The sequence below is a fragment of the Cherax quadricarinatus genome, chromosome 57, assembly GCF_038502225.1.
Source record: "Cherax quadricarinatus isolate ZL_2023a chromosome 57, ASM3850222v1, whole genome shotgun sequence".
In the NCBI taxonomy this organism is placed as follows: Eukaryota; Metazoa; Arthropoda; class Malacostraca; order Decapoda; family Parastacidae; genus Cherax; species Cherax quadricarinatus.
Window position 1 is genome coordinate 7,460,327 of NC_091348.1, and position 20,768 is coordinate 7,481,094.

The 20,768-nt window shown below is 38.4% G+C and overlaps 1 protein-coding gene across 6 annotated transcripts in view; it reads left to right on the forward strand.

Moving 5' to 3' along the window:
* LOC128693383 (adenine DNA glycosylase-like) overlaps positions 1–20,768 on the forward strand; it is an 85,886-nt gene that overhangs the window by 17,282 nt on the left and 47,836 nt on the right. For 5 of the 6 annotated variants that reach the window (XM_070097324.1, XM_070097325.1, XM_070097327.1 and 2 more), the window contains exons 2-4: positions 4,577–4,759; positions 13,412–13,599; positions 16,388–16,579. In XM_070097324.1, the coding sequence (XP_069953425.1) occupies positions 4,579–4,759; positions 13,412–13,599; positions 16,388–16,579 (561 nt within the window). In that variant the 5' untranslated portion in view covers positions 4,577–4,578. Of the gene's footprint in view, positions 1–4,576; positions 4,760–10,839; positions 10,937–13,411; positions 13,600–16,387; positions 16,580–20,768 lie in introns of those variants that run through there. The other variant, XM_070097329.1, reaches the window with a different exon arrangement.

Consider the following 20,768-nt stretch of genomic DNA (forward strand, 5'->3'; position numbering starts at 1 on the left):
TATGGCAGGAAAAGAGGGACTATAAATGTATTAATTCAAGGATTATGTGGAGTAAAATAAAGGTTGGATGTGAGAGTTTACCTGGAGTTTACCTGGAGAGAGTTCCGGGGGTCAACACCCCCGCGGCCCGGTCTGTGACCAGGCCTCCTGGTGGATCAGAGCCTGATCAACCAGGCTGTTGCTGCTGGCTGCACGCAAACCAACGTACGAGCCACAGCCCGGCTGGTCAGGAACCGACTTTAGGTGCTTGTCCAGTGCCAGCTTGAAGACTGCCAGGGGTCTGTTGGTAATCCCCCTTATGTATGCTGGGAGGCAGTTGAACAGTCTTGGGCCCCTGACACTTATTGTATGGTCTCTTAACGTGCTAGTGACACCCCTGCTTTTCATTGGGGGGATGTTGCATCGTCTGCCAAGTCTTTTGCTTTCGTAGTGAGTGATTTTCGTGTGCAAGTTCGGTACTAGTCCCTCTAGGATTTTCCAGGTGTATATAATCATGTATCTCTCCCGCCTGCGTTCCAGGGAATACAGGTTCAGGAACCTCAAGCGCTCCCAGTAATTGAGGCGTTATGCGCGCCGTGAAGGTTCTCTGTACATTTTCTAAGTCAGCAATTTCACCTGCCTTGAAAGGTGCTGTTAGTGTGCAGCAATATTCCAGCCTAGATAGAACAAGTGACCTGAAGAGTGTCATCATGGGCTTGGCCTCCCTAGTTTTGAAGGTTCTCATTATCCATCCTGTCATTTTTCTAGCAGATGCGATTGATACAATGTTATGGTCCTTGAAGGTGAGATCCTCCGACATGATCACTCCCAGGTCTTTGACGTTGGTGTTACGCTCTATTTTGTGGCCAGAATTTGTTTTGTACTCTGATGAAGATTTAATTTCCTCGTGTTTACCATATCTGAGTAATTGAAATTTCTCATCGTTGAACTTCATATTGTTTTCTGCAGCCCACTGAAAGATTTGGTTGATGTCCGCCTGGAGCCTTGCAGTGTCTGCAATGGAAGACACTGTCATGCAGATTCGGGTGTCATCTGCAAAGGAAGACACGGTGCTGTGGCTGACATCCTTGTCTATGTCGGATATGAGGATGAGGAACAAGATGGGAGCGAGTACTGTGCCTTGTGGAACAGAGAAGTGGGTTATAGTAAGCATATATGCACCTGGGGAAGAGAGAGGTATAGAGGAGAGAGAGAGATTTTGGGAAATGTTGAGTGAATGCGTGGGGAGTTTTGAACCAAGTGTGAGAGTACTTGTGGTTGGGGATTTTAATGCTAAAGTGGGTAAAAATGTTGTGGAGGGAGTCGTAGGTAAATTTGGGGTGCCAGGGGTAAATGAAAATGGGGAGCCTTTAATTGAGCTATGTGTAGAAAGAGGTTTGGTAATAAGTAATACATATGAAAAAGAGGATAAATAAATATACAAGGTATGATGTAGCACATAATGAAAGTAGTTTGTTAGATAATGTATTGGTGGATAAAAGGTTGATGGGTAGGCACCAGGATGTACACGTTTATAGAGGGGAAACTGATATATCGGATCATTATCTAGTTGTAGCTACAGTTAGACTAAGAGGTAGATGGGATAAGAGGAAAATGGCAACAACAAGTGGGAGGTGAAAGTGTATAAACTAAGGGAGAAGGAAGTTCGGGTGAAATATAAGCAACTGTTGGCAGAAAGGTAGGTTGGTGCAGGTATGAGTAGTGAAGGGGGGTTGAAGAGTGTTGGAATAGTTTTAAAAATGCAGTATTAGAATGTGGGGCAGAAGTTTGTGATTATAGGAGGGTGGGTGCAGGAGGAATGAGGAGTGATTGGTGGAATGATGAAGTAAAGGGTGTGATAAAAGAGAAAAAGGTAGTTTATGAGAGGTATTTACAAAGCAGAAGTGTTACAAGAAGAGCAGAGTATATGGAGAGTAAAAGAAAGGTGAAGAGAGTGGTGAGAGACAGTAAAAGGAGAGCGGATGATAGAGTGGAGTGGGAGAGGTACTGTCAAGAAATTTTAATGAAAATAAGAAAAAATTTTGGAGTGAGTTAAACAAGATAAGAAAGCCTAGGGAACAAATGGATTTGTCAGTTAAAAACAGAGTAGGGGAGTTAGTAGATGGGGAGATGGAGGTTATGGGTAGAAGGTGAGAATATTTTGAGGAACTTTTAAATGTCGAGGAAGAAAGGGAGGCGGTAATTTCATGCACAGGCCAGGGAGGTATACCATCTTTTAGGAGTGAAGAAGAGCAGGATGTGAGTATGGGGGAGTTGCGTGAGGCATTACGTAGAATGAAAGGGGGAGTTGCATGAGGCATTATGTAGAATGAAAGGGGGTAAAGCAGCTGGAACTGATGGGATCATGACAGAAATGTTAAAAGCAGGGGGGGACATAGTGTTGGAGTGGTTGGTATTTTTGTTTAACTCGTAAACGGTCCAAACGTATATATACGTTTTTTCAACATTTGAAAGTATGTAAAAAAGTAGATCTTCTTTTTGTTTTTTTACATTTGAAAATGTGTAAAAAAACTTTGATCTACTTTTTTTTTGTTATATTTGAAAATATGTAAAAAAAAAATGTAGATCTACTTTTGTAGCACTCCACATGTGAACGTAGATCTGCTTGGACCGTTTACGGGTTAATAAATGTATGAAAGAGGGGAAGGTACCTAGGGATTGGCGGAGAGCGTGTATAGTCCCTTTATATAAAGGGAAGGGGGACAAAAGAGATTGTAAAAATTATAGAGGAATAAGTTTACTGAGTATACCAGGAAAAGTGTACAGTAGGGTTATTATTGAAAGAATTAGAGGTAAGACAGAATGTAGGATTGCGGATGAGCAAGGAGGTTTTAGAGTGGGTAGGGGATGTGTAGATCAAGTGTTTACATTGAAGCATATATGTGAACATCATTTAGATAAAGGTAGGGAAGTTTTTATTGCATATATGGATTTAGAAAAGGCATATGATAGAGTGGATAGGGAAGCAATGTGGCAGATGTTGCAAGTACAGTGAACCCCCGGTTAACGATATTTTTTCATTCCAGAAGTATATTCAGGTGCCAGTACTGACCGAATTTGTTCCCATAAGGAATATTGTGAAGTAGATTAGTCCATTTCAGACCCCCAAACATACACGTACAAACGCACTTACATAAATACACTTACATAATTGGTCGCATTGGGAGGTGATCGTTAAGCGGGGGTCCACTATGGAATCTATTCAAGATTGATGGACTGACCACATCGACTCAAGGCTGAGGGACTGATTACCTCATTCTCCTCCTGTTCTTCAAGATTCTCCTTTGTATGGACTGATGAAGCCACTGTGTGGCGAAACGTTTCCTCAATAAAGATACCCAAGAGTTGCACATGTGTCTAATTTATCAACGTGTCAGTTCTCTGAACCATTGATATACAGTTTTCTCAAGTTGCTCCTGGAATTGCTGGGAAGTTGCATCTGGAGAGTTGTAATCCACCACAATGACAAGGTTTTGGTTTTCACTCTTTACTGCCAAAACTTCAACTACATCATTTGATGTGTTTAGTAGTTCTGTGCAAATAAGCGACTCTGTGACGTAAAGGCCAACCCCCCCCCCCCCCCTTGTTGCTTGTTTCGTCTTTCGCATCGGAATAGGTTATAACCTGGGATCCATATTTCATTGTCATAATGATCCTTTATGTGGATCTGTGAATGCTGCAAACATTGCATTTGACTCCGTGAGCAGTCCCCTAATGTAAGGAATTTTGTTGTTGTTTGGCGGCTGTAGACCCGGTATGTGTGCAGAGACAAATGTCGTTATACTGGTGGAATTTAGGGGGGTTTTATTTGCTGGCTCTAATATCTATTGTTCTGGAGTAAAGGCCAATGTCCGTGCCTCTACTCCAGAAGTGTTTTCAGTTGGTGTAAGATTATTGTCATTTCTTGCCATTCTTTTTTCCCTCCTGGCCCTAAAAAAACCTCTGTCCCTGGAGAGGTTGTGGCTCCCCTTTTTTGTTTCCCACAGTCTGGCTGGTCTGTGTCTTCTAGTCCCCTTTAGGTGATGTGCCTGGCAGTATGCATTGTAGCATTTTCTTTCATGGACTGATGAGTGACACATTTCTGGGTCAAATAAGTTACAGGAGGGGAAGTTGCACTCTCCTGTTGTCATGTGGGTGCTTTTTTGGGATGGTCAAAGGTGCATGTCCCACCTGTTTTACCAGATATACCATGCCTGCAGATACCCAAGGCATAGTATTTACTTAGATTGTAATTCTGTTTGTTAGGATTTATTGTAGCTGCATTCGCTGCTGGTGCATTTATTTTTCCTGTTTCCTCCCTATCTTTCACCCCTGTATGGACATCAGTGCTTCCACCAGGTTTTTTCTAATTCAGGAGATTATCAATTATCTTGCTCCTTCGGGGATGAGGTGCACTGGATTTTAAACAGTACTGAAATGATTTCATAATTATTTGATTGTCCCTTTGTTTTTAACGTTACTTCTTTATATTATCGTTAAGGCGCCTTGTTGAACAAGACTGCCAGATGATGACAGGAGGAGAATAACCAGTCATTGGATAAAGATTTATTTACTGTGTTATGTGTTGTCATTTCAGCTATGGTGAAGAGCATCAAAAAAGCATCTTTACCTCTAATAGGTAGCTTACACCAGTTCACAGAAATTGATGTGGTGGAAGTACGAGAGAGACTTTTAAAGTGGTATGATGCCAATCACCGTGTGTTACCATGGCGGTCAATTGCTGCCATTGAGCCTGACCGCAGTAAGAGAGCATATGCAGGCAAGTATGCTGTTTGCTTTTTTAAAATACTGTACTGCACAGTCTGTCTCCCACCAAGGTAGGGTGACCAAAAAAAAAAAAAAAAAAAAAAGGAAAGGGGGTGGGAAACACATTCAGCATCATTCATGCAATCACTGCCTTGCCAGAAGAGTGTTGACATTGATGGGCCTCCAAACTGCAGCATCTTCACCTCAGGTGTAGAGTGCAGGCATTGCTCTTCCCATCTCTAGGACTGAAGCATGGCTAACCAGTTTTCCTGAATTTCTTCATAAATGTTACCATGTTCACACACTATCAGCACATCATGTCAATAAAATCATTTGTATTCACTCACTCCAATCTAATAAACACAGATCTAAATGGGATGTGTGAACATGCAATTATTTTTCTGGTAATTTATATAACCTGCACAAACTGTATCGTTATAGATAACAAGAGCACTTCACACCTCCATGGAAGCTGTATTCATCTAATATCAAATATCTGAAAGTCTCTCCCAAGAAGCTCATCTCTAGCAAGCCCTTCCTTAGATCACTATACATTTATTGTAAACTATATACACTTATGGGTCTAAGCAGGAGCCTACTTGCAGTGCTAAATCTGTGCATTTTCATCACTAGAAACTAAAGTTAACTTATAACACTAAGCTTGACTCTTTGATTATTACTGATTCTATGTCTTCACTGAGAGCACCTAACTCACATGATGATTTTAATAGTATGCTCTTTGGATAAGTCAATTATAGATACGTACTCAGAAATCTGTAAAAAATTAATGAATACATGTCTGTCTTGCATTAGGAATAATATTAGGAGGGAAGTATGTAATGAAAGTGCATATCACAGGGATGCAGCTAGAAGCCTGAGTAAATCTATCATTCACTATAACATGAATATAGATAAGCTTGTCTGCAGAGCAACTTGCAATGTGAACAGATTGATGTATGTTGTTGTAGCCAGGCTTAGGCTTGGTTACAAGTACTTCTGGCAGTTTGGGAGACACAATAATGATGATCAAACTAAAATGCAAAAGTGTGTGGTCAGTTTTATGGTCACTTTCTTGAACACTATGTGCTTAATTGTCCATTTATTGAGGAATATAGAGGTAGTATAACCTATGTGATACGTCATGGTATCTTAATAATAAAAATAAGATACCAGACATATTTAGTTTCCTAAATTCTCTTACATCAGATAAAACAATTGTAGATTTAAATCTAGATGTACTCCTGTTAACCCTTTTGGGGCCTAGTTCCTAGGCCTTTTGTGTATCAATATGCTCTTACACTACTGTCAACAGTACGGATATAGAGTGTGCAATAAACTATAAGCTAGCAACTTAGGCAACAAAATCTAAATCTAAAAAGTCCCATTTAAAACATTCATTCAAGTCTGTTGGGTACTTTATAAACTATATACTCTATTAATTCTGCAGTGATATTTAATGCAGTTATATTTATTGAAAATACATTTTAGCCTTAGAATTCATGAGGGTTAGGTTCCTGGAAACCCCATAATTTTGAAGCTGCAGATAATATGGTACAAAAATCTGCATTTTTGTGACATTGAAATTTTTTCTATTTTCTGTTTAGTATGTACATAAAACTCAGTTTCAGAAAAATCCCACACTTTTTGGATATTTATCTTTAAATATTGTCCTACTCTGCATTATATTGTATTGAGATCCATAATAGAAAATAACCAGAAAGAAAACTGATTTAGGCATAAGAAATCCCACTGGTGTATAAAGGAAGCAGTAGAGCACTAGCTAAAAATTTTTGACCAGTAGCCCAAATGCCACACATCATAAAAGGCTGTACTGGGAATGTCTGAAAGTCCTAAATATGTACTTGCTGGAGGAAAAGAGAGAGACATGATAATATCTACAGTGGACCTTGCTCGCATCTGGATTTGCTCGTTTGCAGAGTCAATTTTCACCATTTAAATTAATTGAAATGCAATTAATCCATTCCCAGCTCTCAGGGGGCACAACAAAATACTTCAGCATTTTGATAATATCACCTATATAGCTTATTTATCTACGACAATTCATCTAATATGACATAACAAATAATATAAATAACATAGAAACCTGATATATACTCTAGAATGAATAAAAAATGTCATTATGTGACAAGTGGAGGCGGCCACAACCGCTCCCGTATTGTTGTGGTAATCACTGCCATCTAGTGAGGGCCTTTTGAAGCCATCTATTATTATAATTATTATTATATAGTGCATTATTATTATACATGTATTATTATTATTATATGTGTTATATTATTATTATTATACTATTATTATTTTTTTTCAAGAAGTCGGCCGTCTCCCACCTAGGCAGGGTGACCCAAAAAGAAAGAAAATCCTCAAAACAAAAATACTTTCATCATCATTCAACACTTTCACCTCACTTATACATAATCACTGTTTTTTCAGAGGCACCCAGATACAACAGTTTAGAAGCATATATAAAGATACAATATAAAAAATGACCTGAATTAAATACAATATCTGGGCCCCAATTATATATATAAAACGTCCTATTACACATCCCACCAAATTACCAATATCCCAAACCCCTCCTTTAAAGTGCAGGCATTGTACTTCCCATTTCCAGGACTCACGTCCGGCTATATAAAAATAACCGGTTTCCCTGAATCCCTTCACTAAATATTACCCTGCTCACACTCCAACAGCTCACCAGGTCCCAAAAACCATTCGTCTCCATTCACTCCTATTTAACACGCTTATGCACACTTGCTGGAAGTCCAAGCCCCTTGCCCACAAAACCTCCTTTACCCCCTCCAACCCTTTCGAGGATGACCCCTACCTCGCCTTCCTTCCCCTATAGATTTATATGCTTTCTATGTCATTCTACTTTGATCCATTCTCTCTAAATGACCAAACCACCTCAACAACCCCTCTTCTGCCCTCTGACTAATACTTTTATTAACTCCACACCTTTTCCTAATTTCCACACTCCGAATTTTCTGCATAATATTTACACCACACATTGCCCTTAGACAGGACATCTCCACTGCCTCCAACCGTCTCCTCGCTGCTGCATTTACCACCCAAGCTTCACACCCATATAAGAGTGTTGGTACTACTATACTTTCATACATTCCCTTCTTTGCCTCCATAGATAACGTTTTTTGACTCCACATATACCTCAATGCACCACTCACCTTTTTTCCCTCATCAATTCTATGATTAACCTCATCCTTCATAAATCCATCCGCCGACACGTCAACTCCCAAGTATCTGAAAACATTCACTTCTTCCATACTCCTCCTCCCCAATTTGATATCCAATTTTTCTTTATCTAAATCATTTGATACCCTCATCACCTTACTCTTTTCTATGTTCACTTTCAACTTTCTACCTTTACACACCTTCCCAAACTCATCCACTAACCTTTGCAATTTTTCTTTAGAATCTCCCATAAGCACAGTATCATCAGCAAAAAGTAACTGTGTTAATTCCCATTTTGAATTTGATTCCCCATAATATAATCCCACCCCTCTCCAGAACACCCTAGCATTTACTTCTTTTACAACCCCATCTATAAATATATTAAACAACCATGGTGACAAAACACATCCCTGTCTAAGACCTACTTTTACCGGGAAGTAGTCTCCCTCTCTTCTACACACCCTAACCTGAGCCTCACTATCCTCATAAAAACTCTTTACAGCATTTAGTAACTTACCACCTATTTCATTTACTTGCAACATCTGCCACATTGCTCCTCTATCCACTCTATCATATGCCTTTTCTAAATCCATAAATGCAATAAAAACTTCCCTACTTTTATCTAAATACTGTTCACATATATGCTTCAATGTAAACACTTGATCTACACATCCCCTACCCACTCTGAAGCCGCCTTGCTTATCCGCAGTCCTATTTTCTGTCTTACCTCTAATTCTTTCAGTAATAACCCTACTGTACATTTTTCCTGGTATACTCAGTAAACTTATTCCTCTATAATTTTTACAATCTCTTTTGTCCCCCTTCCCTTTATATAAAGGGACTATACATGCTCTCTGCCAATCCCTAGGTACCTTCCCCTCTTCTATACATTTATTAAACTAAAATACCAACCACTCCAACACTTTATACCCCCCTGCTTTTAACATTTCTGTCATGATCCTGTCAGTTCCTGCTGCTTTACCCCCTTTCATTCTACATAATTCCTCTTGCACCTCCCCCACATTCACATCCTGCTCTTGTTCACTCCTAAAAGATGTTATGCCTCCCTGGCCAGTACATGAAATGACTGCTTCCCTTTCTTCATTAATATTTAAAAGTTCCTCAAAATATTCCCGCCTTCTACCCAATACCTCCAGCTCCCCATCTATTAACTCCCCTACTCTGTTTTTAACTTACAAATCCATTTTTTCCCTAGGCTTTCTTAACTTGTTTATCACACTCCAAATTTTTTTCTGGTTTTCATTGAAATTTCTTGACAATGCCTCTCCCACTCTGTCATCTGCTCTCCTTTTGCACTCTTTCACCACTCTCACCTTTCTTTTACTCTCCATATACTCTGCTCTTCTTATAACACTTCTGTTTTGTAAAAACCTCTCATAAGCTACCTTTTTCTCTTTTATCACACCCTTTATTTCATCATTCCACCAATCACTCCTCTTTCCTCCTGCACCCACCCTCCTGTAGCCACAGACTTCTGCCTCACATTCTAATACTGCTAGCCCACCTTTCTGCCAGTAGTTGCTTATATCTCACCCTAACTTCCTCCTCCCTTAGTATACACTTTCACCTCTCTCTTGTTGTTTCCATTTCCCTCTTGTCCCATCTACCTCTTACTCTAACTGTAGCTACAACTAAATAATGATCCAGTATATCAGTTGCCCCTCTATAAACATGTACATCCTGAAGCCTACCCATCAACCTGTTATCCACCAATACATAATCTAACAAACTACTCTCATTTAGTGCTATATCATATCTTGTATACTTATCCTCTTTTTCATAAAATATGTATTACTTATTACCAAACCTCTTTCTACGCATAGCTCAATTAAAGGCTCCCCTTTCTCATTTACCCCTGGCACCCCAAATTTACCTACTACTCCCTCCACAACATTTTTACCCACTTTAGCATTGAAATCCTCAACCACAAGTACTCTCACACTTGGTTCAAAACTCCCCATGCACTCACTCAACATTTCCCAAAATCAATCTCTCTCTACACTTTTCTCCTCTCCAGGTGCATAAATGCTTACTATAACCCACTTTTCACATCCAACTCTTATTTTACTCCACATAATCCTTGAATTTATACATTTATATTCCCTTTTTTCCTGCCATAACTTATTCTTCAACATTATTGCTACTCCTTCTTTAGCTGTAACTCTGTTTGAAACCCCTGACCTAATCCCATTTATTTTCCCCACTGAAACTCTCCCACCCCCTTCAGCTATGTTTCACTTAAAGCCAGGACATCTAGTTTCTCATTCATAACATCCACAATCATCTCTCTTATCATTCGCACAACATCAATGCACATTCAAACATCCCACTTTGATGGTTTTCTTTTTCTTTTTAGTTGGCTATACAGGAAAAGGGGTTACTAGCCCATTGTTCCCGGCATTTTAGTTGACTTTTACAACACGTATATGTATGTGCTTACTGAGGAAGTATTCTTATTCCACTTTCCCATGGATATAAAAGGAAAAGCAATAAGAACAAGAACTATTAAGATAAAATCAAAGAAAACTCAGATGAGTGTGTACATATTAATGTGTACATGTATGTGCAGTGTGACCTAAGTGTAAGTATAAGTAACAAGACGTACCTGAAATCTTGCATGTTTATGAGACAGAAAAAAGACACCAGCAATCCTACCATCTTGTAAAACAATTACAGGCTTTCGTTTTACACTCATTATTATTATTATTATTATTATTATTATTATTATTATTATTATTATTATTATTATTATTATTATTATTACAATGTAAATAATTTGTAATTTTTATTCACACAAAACATAGATTTACTGTTATGCATACTACTGCATTATTGTAATAATTGTATAAATAATGTCAACCCATTCATTACTGCATATTGGAATGGACAGTTACGTCATTTGTTTACTCTTGAACATCGCCAAAGAATCGAACATTTCTGCTGCTTTGAGCTCAGTTTCAAGGTACTTTTCATCATGAAACCAATCAAAATCATATCTACTTCTGTAATATATCTTCCATTCTATCAAATGAGAACAAAAAACGAGAATATAACCATAAAAACCATACGAAAATACTGCTAAGGGGCGGCTAATGGCTAAGAAGTGAACTCTGTTGTTTATGGTCCGATTTCTTTCATTTTTGGTGTACATTAAGAAGCATCTTTCCATCATACATTGCCCAAGTTTCAATAAGATAGTCCAGCAAACAACTGAGATCCAGTTCCCTAGATCAAGAGGAAGAGCCCCTCACCAGCATGAAGCAACCTCCCTTGAGGCCTGCTCACATCTGGAAATTTCGCTTGCGTCTGGAAGCAAAAAATCAGCTGAACGACTGCTCGTTTCTGGAAAAACTCGCACATGGTGATTGAGGACCTGATCCCAAAACTCCACACTGCTATAACAAGAAGAATATGCAAAATAAACCCCAATGAAAAACAAGGGTTCAGTAATATATAAAATAAGTCCAGTGAAAAACAGGGTTGTCGTGGGCACAATAAAAAAACATTGTATCAATATCCCAGATTGTTTAACACAATACCACAAGATATCAGAAACACTGCTGGAACAAGTGTAGAAGTTTTCAAGAGGAAATTGGGCATGTACCTCCTCCAAGTGCCAGATCAACCAGGCTGTGATGGATATGTGGACTAGCAGGCTTCCAGCAGTAACAGCCTGGTAGATCTGGCAAACACCGGATAATCCTGGCTCCGGGCCAGGCTACAAGAGTAAGAAAACTCTTGAAATCCTTCAAAGGTATATCAAGGGTATATTTTGAATGAAGTCCTTCATAACAAGTTTTCATTTTAAGGGTCATGCAGTAATAAAAAAAAATGGGCTCTGTGAGAAAACTCTGTTTATCATGAAATAATTTTCACTAAAAACTTTGTAATATCTAATCATGTTGTTTGCTAAAAAAAAAAGACACAAATTTCAGGGTTCAGCTGTGTTAAGCAAAAGGACACCGATGCAACTAATGTGACATTTTATTGTGGCAACATTTAGCTCTCCAGGAGCTTTGTCAAGCCAGCTTGACAAAGCTTCTGGAGAGCGAAACGTTACCACAATAAAATGTCACATTAGATGCACTTGTGTCCTTTAACGAAACTGTAATTTGACTCTTTTTAAATATATTAAAATATCGATTTTAAGCTGTTTCATTTGCATAGCTTCATTATAAATAGTGACTTTTGAACATGATTTACATACATTTTGTAAGCAATGTACTTACTGTGTATACAATATTTAAATTTTCCTGTTACCCCATAAACTGTGGTTGATTTTAAAAAAATCTTACAGTGTATTAGTTAAATTTTATTATAGGTTTAATATGCAGTATTACCTTTGCTGAATTTAAATTCAAACTGCTTAAATTTGCTATATTAAATCTGTTTTTTGTAATGTTTAACTAATGTAACCAAAATACATCTAACATGCTTGCATTTATTGTTCATTACCTGCAAATAACAGGGAATTTCCTTTATTCAGATTAGTTATGTCATTCTGGGTTTCTCTGGCACTTTTATTCATTCATAATTGTACAATAGTGGAGCAGTTTGTAAAATATACTTCGATGGATATATGGATTCAGTTCTGACATCTTGGAAAAGGCATCATGTGGTCTTGAACCATGGTCCACTAGGTGGCAACACCACACCTCTACACCTCCACCTTGATGCCACATAAATATTGAACTGGGGATTATGAATTAATACATTGGTAGTGATGGATTGCACTTTTGCCCCAAATCCAATCTTATAGGATTCAGTGCTTATCCACACTTAGGTTCTAGGATAGAGATTAGTTTACAGGTCCTTCATATACTGTCATGATGCCTTATTTACATGTGTTTACCTTCAAGATAGTGTGATGTTTTGGCTTTCATTAACTGACATGAAGAATATATGAACTAATCTCTAGGAATGGAATGTTATGAAAAATTTTTCCGATACCAATGCGCACTTTTACACCAGTACTGATACCATTAAATTTAGCTGATAGCTACTGATACCAATAGCTCAATTTTAGGCTGATGCCAATTCCACCAAAATTAGCCAATACCCACCAATTCCAGTACCAATCCTTGGCGCATACTAATCTTTACCACACCAGACCCGAGAGCGAATGTGTTTTATGTTAAATGTGATTTTGGACAGTGGAGGGGTCTATCACAACTGATGGATTAAAAAATAATAATACATACTCCTTTCATTGTGTACTATCATGGTGCAGTGTTACATGTGAGGGGTTTCATGTGATGGACATTGTTTCAAGCCGACATAATGCCTCATTAACACAATGACACTGACAATTTTTTGTCAGTAATTGTTTCCTTGTACATTATATAGGATGTTTTTACTATACTGCAAATGCACAAATGTTGTTATGGGTCCCAATGCTGCTTGTTTTCCTGTTTACTGGAGAATATATTCCTTTTAGTTTTGGTATCGGAGATAATGCTGCAGCAGACTCAAGTTAGCACAGTCATCGGATATTTTGACACATGGATGAAAAAATGGCCAACAGTGGAAGATTTGGCCAGTGCTACCTTAGAGGAGGTAAACCAGATCTGGGCTGGTTTAGGCTACTACTCCCGGGCACGAAGACTTCATGAAGGCGCAGTGAAGGTTAGCATTTACATTTATTGTGTTTGTTTGCTTTTTAGGCCTGCTCTGCCTTAAGTAAAAGTTTTCACAAGAAAAAAAAAAAAAAAATTGCCATCCTCACACCATTAGTCTGAACATGTTCTTGAACATAAAGAATTCTGGAACATGACTTTGAAAATTTCTGTATTCATCACAGTTCAGTAAACTAAACAATTAAAGTAAATTCTTGATATAACATACTTCTCTATTACTAGCTTTAAAAATACGGAACACAGTTTTTCATTATTGCTACTTTCACAGCAAAACAATCTCTATCCATCATTATATTAAGGGTTTACTGTACTCTGACAATAAAAATGTGTTCTATTCTCACAACTGGGTGTAATAGAAAAGATTTTGTTCCAAGTTGCTCATGTCCACCATTCTCTTTTCAATATCTCTTTCCTCTTATTTCCTTACCTTAATATATTAACTTCTGGCTTTTTAAATAATTAATGATTCTGGACTGGCACATTGGCCATTGGCCATTTATTTTTGCTTTATGGTTTGTTAGTACGTCTGTCATATAAATGCAGAATCCTTTGCAGTCAACCTTAAACAATTTTACATGGCCATTCCCTTTGACCTTAAGAACATTGAAAGCTGTGATAAACCTCCCATCCCTAACCCGGAAAAAGTATAAACTCAAAAGATGTGTTTGTGTCGATACAGCCTCTCCTCTCTTAGCGATGTACTCGTTTACTGATGACTTGAACTTAGGCTGGGCTCTCTGACCAGTATGCATACCTAAATAATGTATATTAGAGCTGATTTCCTCTATTCTGTTTAATACAGTACAGTGGACCCCCGGTATTCGATGGCATCGGTATTCGATAAATCCGGTATTCAATGCATTTTAACGCAAAAATTTTGCCTCAGTATCCAATTGAAAACCCGGTATTCGATATGATTCGTACGAGACGTGTCCACATGTGGCCTGAACTGCCCCGTGTGTGCCAGTGTTTACAAGCCAGCCAGTGTGCGCGCATCTAAGGATACATTTGGTACATTCCATATTATCACTGTTTTTGGTGTTTGTTTCTGCAAAATAAGTCACCATGGGCCCCAAGAAACCTTCTAGTGCCAACCCTGTGATAAAAAGGGTGAGAATTAGTATGGAAATTAAGAAAGATTTTGAAGGGTTTGGGGGCTAACCCTGAGAAGCCTATGCCAGTTGTGGAATCCATTGTGCCTACTTCAAAAATTAAGGAAATGTGTGCATAGTGGGTTGAACTGCAAACCTTTATGGATGAAAATCACCCTAACAGCTATTGCAAGCCGTGCTGGTGACTATTACAATGACAATGCTGTGGCCCATTTTAGACAAATCGTAAAGGAACGGGTGGTACAGAGCAAGTAACCCCAGAAAAGGACTTGCTACCTCAAGTCCTAATGGAAGGGGATTCCCCTTCTAAACACTAATACCATCCACACTCTCCCCTCCTCCCATCCCATCAATCATCACCATATCTTCATTAAAGGTAAGTGTCAATTATTCTGTTGTTATTATTCTATTGTTATTGTTGTTATTGTAATTATTCTATTGCATTAAACTTAATATTTCATGTGGTAAAATATTTTTTTTCGTACTTTTGGGTGTCTTGCACGGATTAATTTGATTTCCATTATTTCTTATGGGGAAAATTGATTCGCTTTTTGATATTTTCGGTATTCGATGAGCTCTCAGGAACGGATTAATATCGAATACCGGGGGTCCACTGTATACAGTACACTACTGTATGAATATTTAAAAATATACCAGAAATGTTATAAATGGTGCAAAGGTGATATTAAAACAATGTCAAAGATGGTTGACACAAACTACCATTATAGTATGCTCCTCACTTAGCGACAAATTCGTTTACTGATGTGGTCGTAGGAACAGAACTCCGTCGTTAAGTGAGGAGAGGCTGTATTGAATTCCAAGCGAGAAAGGTAACCCAAGATATGTTTTCTTGACTCACATAAAATGTCATTCAGGATTTGTTATTGAATATAATAGGTGCCTACTTTTCTTAAAATATATGGTCCCAAAAAATGATAGATCATTCAAAGTAAAGCTCTGCAGCAAAAATGTATACCTCTGTTTAGCAAAGATGCACATGGTTGAATAGTGAAGAAGAATGGTACTGTGATGCAAAGATATGATGAATGATGGTGTGAAGCAAAGATGTGATTTGTTATGCTGTGAAGCAAAGATGTGCAAGGTTAAGTAGTGATGATGAATGATGCTGTGAAAAATAAATACTTAGGGTATGTAGTGAAGAACAATGATATTGTGAAGCAAAGATGCACTGAGCTGTGTAGTGAAGTTGAGTGATGCTGCAAAGTATTTACTAGTATGTACTAGTGTGTATATAAATGTTATTACTGATGCTCCTCTTTATGATGGTTTCACTTAAAATATTTTGACTTTACAATGGCGCAATAGTGATGCACATTCAGTAGTCATCAAACTTTGAATTTTGATCTGTTCCTGGGCTAGCGATAAGCTGTACAATACTTTCTACTGGCATTTAGTTAGTTACAGTAATTATTTGTATACTTAGTGACAGTAGTTATTTATTTACTTATTTATTTATATATTCATATTCGACTTACAATATTTTCAACCTACAGTGGGTTCATTGGAATCTAACCCCATTGTGAGTCGAGGAGCACCCATATTGGTATGAACTATTGTTCAAGTTCATACACAGTAATGTATATAGATTTGCAAAATTTGCATTAAATTAATATCACTTCTGAATTACACTGTTTGTATTTTCAGATTGTGAAGGAACTGAATGGTGAATTTCCAAATGATCGTGATTCACTTATTCATCAGCTGCCTGGCGTAGGTCGCTACTCAGGTAGTGCAGTAGCTTCCATTGCTTTGGGATGCGCTGTTGGTGTTGTTGATGGAAATGTTAATCGTGTCTTGGCACGTGTCAGAGGGATTGGTGCAGACATTAATATTCAGGTAATAACCCCTTAAAATTTGGTGTGTAATTTTGCATGTTAGACTGGCAGGATGTGATACCAGTGGCTGAGACTGAGGGGAGAAAAAGCAGCAGCTGTAGAGGTGGTCTTGACACCCAAGGTAGGGTGACCCAAAGAAACACATTCATGATCATGCATTCAATAGCTGTCTTATCATAACTGCATGGACATCACAATTGAAATAACATTCTGAACTGCAGTATCTCCACGCATCCTTTAGAATGCAAATACTGTACTTGCTACCTCTAAGTCCTCTTCAAGGAAGCAGCTAGAAGATGCTTTTGTGTGTGCAAGAGGGGAGCAGGAGGGCAAGGAAATAAACATATTGTCTGATGATGACAGAGGATAAGCAGTAGCAGAGGAGGTGTATCACTTCTAGGCCTTGAGGGAGGACAGAAGTATGTGGTAGAATTTGCCAGTTTGAGAGAGGGAACCTTTAACATTGCCTTGGCAGAATTACTCTTTCCAAGGTCTTTCAGGGGAAGAATTTATCGAAGATAACCCAGACAGGATATGAAAGATTGCATGATGAAAATAGTTCACATGACACTGGGTAGGAGTACTGTACTACCCATCATAAGCAGTGTCCCTATATGAGAGTCACACTGTAGAGTTTATGCTTAAGACAGAGCCATGCAGAGTGGAGAATCTCTGGCAGGAAAAGCATTGAAGATGATATTGAGTACAGGTGTTGCAACAAGCTCATTTTCTCTTCTGAAAAATGGGCTTCATTTCTGCCATGTGTTGGTCTGCAAACTCATAAGTAGACATCTTGAGCAAGGTTAAGATGAGTGTGTAAGGTACTGGAGACAGGACTGCTGCAGAGGTAAAGATCCGAAGGTTGGAGTTTTTCTGGAAAACGGTTATACTGGCAGGATACAGTCATTTTGAGAGACAATGAGGCTTGCAATGATGCTGCAGAGATAGAAATATTTATTGCCATTGCCACTGAGTCATCAGTAGAACAAATGATGAATCTCTTATCATAAAGCAACGATGCAAATGACCATTCAACTCATTCACAAAAAAGCAGGAGCTGAAGAATGTAGTAGCTTCAGTTCAGTGATGATATCAAGCTTGAGCTTTGGTTTTTGGGAAGCTGCACTGACATACTACCGTCTTTGGTTCTTGGACAACTGCACTGACACACTGGTATCTTTGGTTCTTGGGCAGCTGCATTGACACACTGCTGTTTCTGGTTCTTGGGCAGCTTCACTGACACACTGCTGTCTTTGGTTCTTGGGCAGCTGCACTGACACACTGCTGTCTTTGGTTCTTGGGCAGCTGCACTGACACACTTCTGTCTTTTAGGATCAGTCTTCGGAGTTAATGAACAAGTCATCAGGGGCATGTCCAGGCTTATTTACAGGGAAAAGGTTACAACAGATAAGGGAGAACTTTTTCATACTGCCATAGATTTTTTGTGGTAGTGAATTCTTTATAGTAATAATTTAACTTTTAACTTCTAATTTTCCATTAAATGTTCTTCCTATCTCATCACCTTTTGCAGTTGTCTTGAAATTGAGCAAAAATGTAACAAATCTAAAAAATATAGATCTTTCTTCTTTCAACACACCGGCCATATCCCACCAAGGCAGGGTGGCCCAAAAAGAAAAATGAAAGTTTCCCTTTTTAAATTTAGTAATTTATACAGGAGAAGGGGTTACTAGCCCCTTGCTCCCGGCATTTTAGTCGCCTCGTACAACACGCATGGCTTACGGAGGAAGAATTCTGTTCCACTTCCCCATGGAGGTAAGAGGAAATAAACAAGAACAAGAACTAGTAAGAAAATAGAAGAAAACCCAGAGGGGTGTGTGTATTTGGGAGTGGACGTGTCAGCGGATGGGTCTATGAAAGATGAGGTGAATCATAGAATTGATGAGGGAAAAAGAGTGAGTGGTGCACTTAGGAGTCTGTGGAGACAAAGAACTTTGTCCTTGGAGGCAAAGAGGGGAATGTATGAGAGTATAGTTTTACCAACGCTCTTATATGGGTGTGAAGCGTGGGTGATGAATGTTGCAGCGAGGAGAAGGCTGGAGGCAGTGGAGATGTCATGTCTGAGGGCAATGTGTGGTGTGAATATAATGCAGAGAATTCGTAGTTTGGAAGTTAGGAGGAGGTGCGGGATTACCAAACTGTTGTCCAGAGGGCTGAGGAAGGGTTGTTGAGGTGGTTCGGACATGTAGAGAGAATGGAGCGAAACAGAATGACTTCAAGAGTGTATCAGTCTGTAGTGGAAGGAAGGCGGGGTAGGGGTCGGCCTAGGAAGGGTTGGAGGGAGGGGGTAAAGGAGGTTTTGTGTGCGAGGGGCTTGGACTTCCAGCAGGCATGCGTGAGCGTGTTTGATAGGAGTGAATGGAGACAAATGGTTTTTAATACTTGACGTGCTGTTGGAGTGTGAGCAAAGTAACATTTATGAAGGGATTCAGGGAAACCGGCAGGCCGGACTTGAGTCCTGGAGATGGGAAGTACAGTGCCTGCACTCTGAAGGAGGGGTGTTAATGTTGCAGTTTAAAAACTGTAGTGTAAAGCACCCTTCTGGCAAGACAGTGATGGAGTGAATGATGGTGAAAGTTTTTCTTTTTCGGGCCACCCTGCCTTGGTGGGAATCGGCCGGTGTGATAATAATAATAAATATATATATATATATATATATATATATATATATATATATATATATATATATATATATATATATATATATATACATTATCATTAATGAAAAAAATATATCTTTAAACGTATAAGAGAAAATTTTAGAGAGGACTTAATTTTAAATGAGTTCTTGCTAATTGACCAGTTTTACATATATATATATATATATATATATATATATATATATATATATATATATGTCGTGCCGAATAGGCAGAACTTCAAAATTAAAAATTTTTACACTAACATTAATGAAAAAAATATATCTTCAAACGTATAAGAGAAAATTTTAGAAAGGACTTAATTTTAAACGAGTTCTTGTTAATTGACCAGTTTTACATATTCGGCACGACATTATATATATATATATATATATATATATATATATATATATATACAGTGGACCCCCGGTTAACGATCTTTTTTCATTCCAGTAGTATGTTCAGGTGCCAGTACTGACCGAATTTTTTCCCATAAGGAATATTGTGAAGTAGATTAGTCCATTTCAGACTCCCAAACATACACGTACAAACGCACTTACATAAATACACTTACATAATTGGTCGCGTTTGGAGGTGATCGTTAAGCGGGGGTCCACTGTATATATATATATATATATATATTATATATCTATATATATATATATATATATATATATATATATATTTATATATATATATATATATATATATATATAAATGGATTTGTCAGTTAAAAATAGGAGAGGAGAGTTATTAAATGGAGAGTTAGAGGTATTGGGAAGATGGAGGGAATATTTTGAGGAATTGTTAAATGTTGATGAAGATAGGGAAGCTGTGATTTCGTGTATAGGGCAAGGAGGAATAACATCTTGTAGGAGTGAGGAAGAGCCAGTTGTGAGTGTGGGGGAAGTTCGTGAGGCAGTAGGTAAAATGAAAGGGGGTAAGGCAGCCGGGATTGATGGGATAAAGATAGAAATGTTAAAAGCAGGTGGGGATATAGTTTTGGAGTGGTTGGTGCAATTATTTAATAAATGTATGGAAGAGGGTAAGGTACCTAGGGATTGGCAGAGAGCATGCATAGTTCCTTTGTATAAAGGCAAAGGGGATAAAAGAGAGTGCAAAAATTATAGGGGGATATGTCTGTTGAGTATACCTGGTAAAGTGTATAGTAGAGTTATAATTGAAAGAATTAAGAGTAAGACAGAGAATAGGATAGCAGATGAACAAGGAGGCTTTAGGAAAGGTAGGGGGTGTGTGGACCAGGTGTTTACAGTGAAACATATAAGTGAACAGTATTTAGATAAGGCTAAAGAGGTCTTTGTGGCATTTATGGATTTGGAAAAGGCGTATGACAGGGTGGATAGGGGGGCAATGTGGCAGATGTTGCAAGTGTATGGTGTAGGAGGTAGGTTACTGAAAGCAGTGAAGAGTTTTTACGAGGATAGTGAGGCTCAAGTTAGAGTATGTAGGAAAGAGGGAAATTTTTTCCCAGTAAAAGTAGGCCTTAGACAAGGATGTGTGATGTCACCGTGG